At 36.6% G+C, this 9,308-nt stretch overlaps 1 protein-coding gene across 1 annotated transcript; it reads left to right on the top strand.

The window, feature by feature from the left end:
- The first annotated feature begins 1,275 nt into the window (after window positions 1–1,275).
- PIRT (phosphoinositide interacting regulator of transient receptor potential channels) lies at window positions 1,276–5,631 on the top strand. Its single transcript, XM_074220645.1, has one exon. The coding sequence runs from the start codon at window positions 1,292–1,294 to the stop codon at window positions 1,703–1,705; it is 414 nt and encodes a 137-aa protein (XP_074076746.1). The 5' UTR covers window positions 1,276–1,291; the 3' UTR covers window positions 1,706–5,631.
- Window positions 5,632–9,308: the final 3,677 nt, after the last annotated feature.

Here is a 9,308-nt window from a genome sequence, read left to right as displayed (position 1 = left end):
GTCTTGAAGAAAAAGAGACATTCTTTGAGGTAGATTAAGGATTCTGATTGATTCAATGAACTAAGACAATTCCAAAGGACCCATGATAAAAAAAATTCTGTCCTCTCTTCCAAAGAGAGAACCAATGGAGTTCAAATGCAGACTAAAGCACATATATTTCCTGAAAATTTCTTGCTTTTTTTTAGGTTTTGGGATTTTTTTTTTGCTTTGTTTTGCTACATGGCTAATATGGAAATATTTTACATGTTCAATTGTTAACACATTTCTTGGCTTTTCAATGTGTGGGGGGGGCAGGAAGGAGAGAATTCAGAAACCCTTTTTTTTACTCATTCACTACATATGGGAAGAAGGCAGAGTGAATTCTAAACTCAAAGTTTTAAAAATGAATGTTAAACTTGTTTTTTACATGTATGCAGGGAAAAGAAATGAGTATAAACATTTAAAAAAAAAAGAAATGTAAAGTACCCCCAAAGTTCTGTCATTAATAATAAAATACAATTAAAAATAAAATGAATATTATACATAAAATTTATTACAAAAAAATAAGTCATAGCTCTAGTTCAGATACTTTCAATTGCCTAATTGCCCCCCATTTCAGTTCTCTGTCTGTCACATAGTTACCATGTAATTATCCCAAAACATAGATCTGACTATGTCATTCACCCATATTCCATAAACTCCCATTTACTCCTTAACTTGAAGATCAAATACAAACTCCTGGTAATTAAAGTTCTTCACAACCTGGTCTCATCCTACCTTTCCAGCTGCATCATATATTACTTTCCTCCATGCATGTCATGATCATTATTTCCATTCTTCAAACACAATACTCCATCTTCTAACTTCATGCTTTTGTACAGATTATGTCCAATGCCTATAATGCTCTGCCTCCTTAGCTCTGCCTCTTTTCACTGTCATAAATTGATATCTCTGACTTCCTTCAAGACTTAAGAATAAATGCCACCATACACCTGAGGCTTTCCCATTTCACCCACTTACCTACTAGTGCCCTTTTCCTCACTGAGGACATCTTGCCACTGTTAGAATCTAAGCTTGAAGAAATAGCCTGTTTTGCTTTTGTCTTTATTTCCCAGGAACAAAGCCAGGTCCTACAACATAATAGTTGATTAAAAAATTATTTTTGATTGATTGATTACTCTAATAGGATACTGGAGCTCAATTTTATGTAAATTAGTTTTTCAGAGGAACCTAGTTTTGTTGCCATTCACTTAACATTTTTGTTTTTAATCCTCATAGGTACTAGGTAAACAGTCTTGAAAAGTCTGTGGCAATGGAACCCCTTCCCAATGCTCTAAATACAGATGAGAAGTCTCCAGAGTCTAAGGATTTACTGCCCAGCCAGACAGCCAGCTCTCTCTGCATTAGCTCCCGGAGTGAATCAGTTTGGACAGCTGGAAGCAGAAATAATTGGGAAATCTTCCGCAAGCCCATCATCATCATGTCTACGGGTGGGGCTATCTTCCTCTTTGGTGTGGTCATCACTTGCTTGTCATACACTCTGAATTTACCTAAAAACTCAAGTGTCCTTACTGGTTATCAGATGAGTGGGCCAGGTTTTCTTTCCCTGGGACTCATGCTTCTAGTATGTGGACTGGTGTGGGTGCCCATAATTAAAAAAAAACTAAAGCAACGACAAAAGTCAGTTTTCTTCCAAAGCCTCAAGTCCTTTTTCCTGAATCGCTGATGGCAGCCTCATCTTTACCTTGGGTGGGGGAATGGAGACTAATGACCAGCATCCCATACCTCCATCTGAAAGGTGAGATGGGGAAAGAAACAGATCCAACCAAAGCCTTTTTTCACTTTTATGGGGAAGAAAATATCTTCATTCCTTCACAGGACTCCCAGTTTGGAACTACACAGATCTAGAAGTTGATCTTTTCTGGGTTATGCCCCAACTAAGTATCATCTATTTAGTCTTTCTATTATCATTGATGCTTGAAACACCTCCTATAAGCAAGTACCTTATCACCTTCATCTCAACAATCATCTCTTTCATGAGACATGTGCTAGGGCAAGTTGAACATCAAGGAGAATCTTTTTTTTTAACAAAAACTGATTGCCAGAGTAGGGTAGCTAGAACCCCTATGTGGACCTTTGAACTTGGATTTCCAGATGGAGTAGGGGACTGGACAGCACATCTTTCAGACTTGGGATCTGACATATCCCCACCCCCATCAACTCCCTTGAAGAATTGAGACATTGAGCTACTTCCAGTAGACCATCCTGGTCTTCTTACCAATGATATCTTCAAACATTCCAGAGATTAAAAGGGGAAGGGGAGAATGAATGCAGAAATAAATAGGTAAATTCATGAGTTAAATAGATCACAGCATAAGAACACAGTTTAGATAAAGTGAAATACAGATCTCACAGTATTTGTGCTGGGGTAACCAGTACTTTCTTGATGACCTAATTTTTTTTCTCTTCCCTATGCATTCAATATGTAATTGTTCTGTGACCTACCAACACATGTATAATACCCTAACACACCAACTCATTATACAAAGAGAACTACCATGCCTGAGTTGAGCATTTGTGATATCAATTTTCTTTACAGCTCTGTCAAAAGTAAATAACCAAAAGATGAAGTGCCATATGAGAAGAGTCTGCTGATTTGTAGGAATTAGTAATCCACCTTCTAAAGTTTAATTAATAGCTGCACACATTGGAGAAGAGAATTCCCATTCAGAAGAAACCTGGAAGCTTTTTGTGGCAGTTCTGGCACAGGAGTTAATAGAACGAGGCACTCCATTATGTTACATGTACTTTCCTCTACTTCATGTCCTTCCTCTAAAATGTCCTAGGAACCTTTCTCCACAGGGCCTTTAATATATATCTATTTGCCATGATTAGTTCTTCAAGTGCCTTATGCCTTCCTCCTGGGAACTCAAGATGAGGACTCCAAGAATGATGATAAAGGACCCGGAGGCTTTTTTCTCCAAACTCTTTATAAGGGTTTGGGGATAGTATCTTGGTCTAGGTACATATTCCACCCTCATCAACATAGAGCCATGGGAAAGGGTCACCCCCGAGTGCTTGGACTTTTCTCTTGACTTTTTAACCACTACAGAGGCTTGATAGGCAGAAAACAAGGTTAACTTGTAGGAGTATGGTCTCTACTCTACTGGCAGTGGTTCCCTCTGGAGATTTTTTTTATCCTGAAAGAAAACTGGTAATTAACTGGAACCAGAGGTAGCCATAGAGTTACAGAATATTAGAGCTAAGTGATCTCCATAATTTTAAAAGCTGAGGATGGGGAAAAGAAAGTAAATTACCCAAGGTCACAAAACAAAGTAATAATTCTAAAGTCATCAATCTTGGAGGGCAACTAGATCTGCTAGGTTTTTAATCAGTATTTGAGCTCTATCAAGATATGATCTCATTTATCTTTGAAATTTTCTATCCCAGTCCTAAGCAATTTCTCTTTAACTATTTTAAGCAGATCAGAATGATACAGAAGGAACATGCAAGTAAATCAGAGGGTCTAAATTCAAAAATCTGCCTCTATCTCCTTGCTACCCATATGCTCTTGTACTAATTACTTAACTTATCTGCAAAATGAGAGCATTGGATTGCTTAAGCCCCTACCAGTTCATATGATCTCTACCCTTTCTTTAGTCTATTTGCAGTATCAAATGCAAAGGCACAGTTTACATTTGCAAATGCAAATGCTAGCTCCACTCTGGGCCCCTCCAAAATATATAGGGTAGGAAGGAATTCCATGCTGTAGGGACAGAATCGCTCTCTTCTCTGTCACTGGCAATCCACTGCTGATACTCTGTGATCTGGTAACCCTGTGTGATCTTCACAGGGTATGGTGCAACTTCTATAAGTGAATAGTAGAGTAGATAATTTTCTCTGAACAATTTCATTTACATGTGTCCCAAAGCCTCCAATAAGTTATTCAATCTTCAATTCTTTTCGCTTCTAAATTGTATTCTCATTTCATTTGTGAAGTCAAATGCAGAATAGCATGTGACTGCAAGTGGTGGACACCAGCCTGCAGTGACTACTGACCAAGGATCTCAACATATTGAATGATGAACAATACATTTCTGAAAGATAAGAAGGAACTCAAATATAGTGTTACATTTAAAAAAGAAAAAAATCCACTTGGAATTCATCTCCTTTGTAACCCTGAAGACTGGGAAGGATTAGCATCAGTGTTCTACTCTGTTAAATCAGCTTTTATAATATACTATTGTTATGCATTGGAAAATCTGATTTTATCTGTGGCCTATCCAAATATGTATAATAATGAGTCATGTTATAACAAGGTTTGCTTTATTTTCATTTCATTGTATTTTAATAACCCTATTGCCTCATGCCAAATTTTCTTCCCAAAAATGCCATCTCCTTTTCCTCACCTTTATCCTCCTTGTCAATTCAAATCTTCTCTACCATCTTTACCATGAATACCTTTCAACCCAAGAACATACTTGTGGAAAGAAAGTCTAACTGAATGGTGCATAGGTTCTTAGGTGCCTCTTTGGGGAATTCATCTAGTCCAACCTCTACACGATAAAAAGAATCCCTTCCACAGAATTCCCAGTTCTATCAGCAAGTCTCTGAATAAAGGGCTGTAATGATGGGGAATTCTCAAGCTTTCAAGACAATGGAGGCCATTACAGATAATTCCAATTATTAGAAAATTCTTTTTCTGAGCTAAACTTTACCACTTTATTACTTCTACCCACTGATTCAAGTTTTGCCCTTAAAAACTACACTAGAATAAATTTGATTCCTTTATGGATCTGACTCCTAGCTATCTCCTACTTCCCTGTTGTCACCTTCAGGACATCAAGACAAAGTCAGGCTTTGACCAATATTAGAAGAATGAAAAATGAGAACTAAGAAAATATGATGTAATAAAAAGACCACTGGACTATAAAGGGACCTAGATTTTGTTTTCAAGTCTACTAAACAAACTGTAATCCTTGTTAGATCTCTTAATTCTGAACCCTAGTTGCCTCATCTCTAAAATGGTGCTCATGATTGTTAGAATAGGGCCCTTTACCTTCAGGCCTAACAGACTGAAATTCTAAATTTAGAATCATTCCTTTAACAATAAACTCATTGTCCATGAGTAAAATGAAAATCCCTTGAGAAATGAATAGATGAAGCTATGATTCATCATTTATATTTTAGTCTGGATTGGTTTGCTTGTTTCTTTCCAAAAGAGAACTCTTAGAGTTAGTTTTGAGAAGATGGTTGAAAGGAAGGAGCTCAGTTCAAGGAAGAACAGTACAGAGAAGGAGAACAGACTAGATGAAAAGGAGAACAAAAAAGTCCCCAAGGGGCAAAAGTGCCCTGGGTAGGGAAGAAAGGGTGAAAGGGAATTCACTTTTGCTCTGATTGAGGTCCCTTAGACTTAGACATTCAGAGCTATAAAAACAACCCTGCCACCACTATCTTGGAAGAAGAGGCTAACAGTCCCCCTTTTTAAATGGGAAGTCAATCAATTAATTAAACAATAAATATTTATCAAATACTTGTAATATAATCAACCTTGTACCCTATGATAAAGCTAATGAAATATACTGGATAACTCCTTAACTTGCTCTGGGGTTTTCTTATTACAGATCTGAGTAAGAATTAGGAATGGTATTACGGTTGCTGTTGAGTTTATGGTTAGATGGTATCCATATCATCAAGGAATTAGTGCCTATGAGGTACTGAATGATGAAAATATAAAGAAAAACAAAATCTCAGTCCCTGCCTTCAAATTTCTCACATTCTAATGACCTAGAATATCCATATCAGGCTTTGTTTTTAATTGGGTTGAGGTTTGGTGTATAGGATCATGAGATGTTTAAAATGGAAGGACAGGACAAAGTTAAACAAAGTGAATTTCTATTCACTGAACAATGAATTTCTGAAAAATAATAAGCAACTCAAATATAGTTCAATGAACAGTGAATTTCATTTTTCAGTAAATACCTGTTGAATTATTACTGTTCACACAATAAAAAATTTTGACAAGATTATTGCCCACATGGAACTCACAATCTAGTAAAAAGATAAGATGTAAAACCAGATGGTTACATTACATCATGTATAAATGAAAAAATTTATTAGAAAAATTACTTATTAATGCTTATTACTTTGTGTTAAACACTGGTCCTGGAGAGAGAAAAAAATTGAATTCTCCCAAGAATTTTACATACTATTGGGAAGAGCTGGCATGAACTGAAATAAGCAAAATACAAAATGAAGGTACAGTACTAGCAACTGGAGACATCAATATTGACCTCCTGAAGGAGGTGGCACCTGAGTTGAACCTGGAATCTAGGTATTCTTTCAGGTAGAGGTAAGAAGAAAGTGCATTCCATAGAAAATGGGATATGAATTATCATACAAATGATATGAAGTTTTCTTTAGTCAATCCAGATGTAATCTGGATTTCCAGGAAAAGAACACACCAGTTTTTGAATGACATACTATCAATAATAAAGAAAAGAACCCCTACCTTCATTGATGTGTGTGTGTGTGGTGGGGGGTATGTCCCTAGGCACCGGAATACTCTAAGCAAGCAAAATAGATTGGATGCCAGATAAGCTCTGGGTAAAAAGAATAGATGGTCTAGGAGATTTAAAAACTCTGACAGAAAGTCTAGTGTTTAGTGTCTGCCTGGGGCTTAAGAATAATCTGTTCTATCAGACACAAATAGTACAAACCAGGAACAAGTTTCTGCCACTGGTTACACCTGAGACAGATGACAACAGGGAGAAAAATGGAGATAATTATAATCCAAATTCCGAATATCATGTCTCACGTGTTTGAGTGACATCACTCAATTGTAAGATATCTTTTTCTCTTGTCTTTTTTTTAGGTTTTTGCAAGGCAAATTGGGTCAAGTGGCTTGCCCAAGGCCACACAGCTAGGTAATTATTAAGTGTCTGAGACCAGATTTGAACTCAGGTACCCCTGAATCCAGGGCTGGTGCTCTATCCACTGCACCACCTAGCTGCTCCTTCTCTTGTCTTTCAAATAAAGTTAATAAGTATAATAGAATCTGCATTTTTTTCTCCTAACGAGCAATGGGAAGATATATTCTAGCAAAAAAAAAGATGTGGGAACAGAGAAACAACCATGTGGAGTCCATGGTATGGGGAAAGTCTCCAAAGGTTTCTCAAGAGCATCTCTATGTTACCTGAACTCGCCATGCCCAGAGAAGCTCAAGTTACACATAGAACCCCTGAAATGATAACTCTGACTTGAAATCCCCTTCTACTTTGCCTAGGTTCAGGGTGACTGTTTTAAATAATAAACTATAGGAAATCATGGCCTGAACTTCAGTATCATATTCTATTATTCAATAGCAATCCAATGGCAAAATTATGTATTTGAAATTTAAAACTGGATAAATAAACAAAAAAGGAATCTAATAGTAGAGACATTTTCTTCCCACATATACAAATGGGTATCACATTCTATACATCCTCATGTGGGTTTAGGATTGAAAGCTCCTGGGATAAATTTACCATTCCATTACCAACTGTAAATTAGCTTCTCATCCCATTCCCATTCAAAGAATGACCATTGTAGAGATCCACTAACCTCCTGGAACAGGGAAGAATATGATGAATTATTCCAACTTGACTCTGGAGTCATACGAATTTTTCTGAGAACCCCTCTCATCTATTGTAATATGCAAATTCTCTCTCTCTCTCTCTCTCTCTCTCTCTCTCTCTCTCTCTCCCCTTCCCTTCCCTCCTTCAAATGAAAGCATACTTCTGAGGTTACTATTCATTTACGTCTGTGCTCTGTTTCCTATTTTTTTGTATTATAATTAATACATAATAAATATTTGTTATAAATTAATACATAATAAATAATCCTTAGTCAATACTCCCTGGATTAATACATAATAAATTATCAATGCTTTTCATTCATTCATTCATTTAACCTAGAGAAAATCTGAGTAGAGGGAGGGTGGTAAAAATGGGAAGAAAACACTGACAAAAAAAGAAATTCCCTACATCATCACTGAGATGGCCACCCCGCCCCCCCCCACTGTGTGAAGGGGAATAGGGTGGAGAATGAAGAAGAAAGTAGGAAGATTCTATATGTCTTTGACCTTAAATGAGGTGTGGGGAGGGGAAGGGGGAGAAGGAAAGGGAGGGAGGAGTTGAGAAAATTATATTTTTATTTTCGCTAAACTCTAACTGAAATTTAATCACTTAAAAACATCATTCTGAGAAAAACTGCACTTTAGGCTTAACTGGATGCCAAAATGTTCATGTCCAACACACACAGAAATACCAAAAGTTTAAAAACCCATGATCTAGGTAGAAGGAAAAGAAAACACTCCTATAATAAATATGAGCTTCTTTCTGTGAGTAATTCAAGGATAATGTCCTGTTATACATTAATTTACCTATAAATTTCTTCATCTGGTTATTTAATCATTTTTATGACAATAATCACAGAACATTGCAAAAGAAAATACTATGAAAATAATTGCTGCTTACGCACCATTTTCTGTTTCAGAGGATGAGAAAGTAGAGAAATGCTTTGAGGAAATACACAAGACCCTCCAAATTAAATCAGCTTATACATTGATTTAAATTATATATTTAAATATTTAAAATAATTACATAAATAATAATTAAAATAAATGAGGTAAAAAATAATTAAAATTTATTTTACTTCATGGGCCGCTTAGGGCCAAAGAATTCATTACCAAGTTGTCAAAATACTAGCAAAACTTTCTCTGTACATAACTAGTTGATTCTTATCCTTTGTTATTGAAGACCAAAATGGCATCACTATGTTTGACACAAATTACACTGTGTCCAACTTTAGCTGATTAGACCAATAAAGAGCTCAAAATGCTTTACCACAGGTTGGGTACAAATAGTTCATGTGAACACCTGTAGTGGACATACTAAACTTACACATATCATGTTGCCTTTGAGCTGCTTCAATTCTGCCATCCTCATAGAGTGCAGTGCGCTCACTGATGAGGATAAGCCATGCTGGGTGGTCCTGTGTCAGTGTCTCACATACTGTACAATCAATTCTGAAGTTTTTTCAATGAGACCTTCAGGGTATCTCAGTATTGCTTCTTCTGATGCCCCTTGTGAATGCTTTCCCTGTGTGAGTTCCCCCTTAAAATAGTATTTTTGGCAAGCATAAATCTGGCATTCTGACAACATGTCCAACCCATTGTAGTTGCATTCTCTGCAGTAATGTCAGAATGTTAGGCAGTTTAGCTCGAAAAATGATCTCAATGTCTGTTATCTTCTCCTGTCAGCTGATCTTCAGAATCTTCCTAAGACAAG

Source organism: Macrotis lagotis, chromosome 2 (assembly GCF_037893015.1).
Source record: "Macrotis lagotis isolate mMagLag1 chromosome 2, bilby.v1.9.chrom.fasta, whole genome shotgun sequence".
Taxonomy (NCBI): Eukaryota; Metazoa; Chordata; class Mammalia; order Peramelemorphia; family Peramelidae; genus Macrotis; species Macrotis lagotis.
Note: the sequence above shows the minus strand (reverse complement) of the source record. Positions and strands in the feature narration are given on the sequence as shown.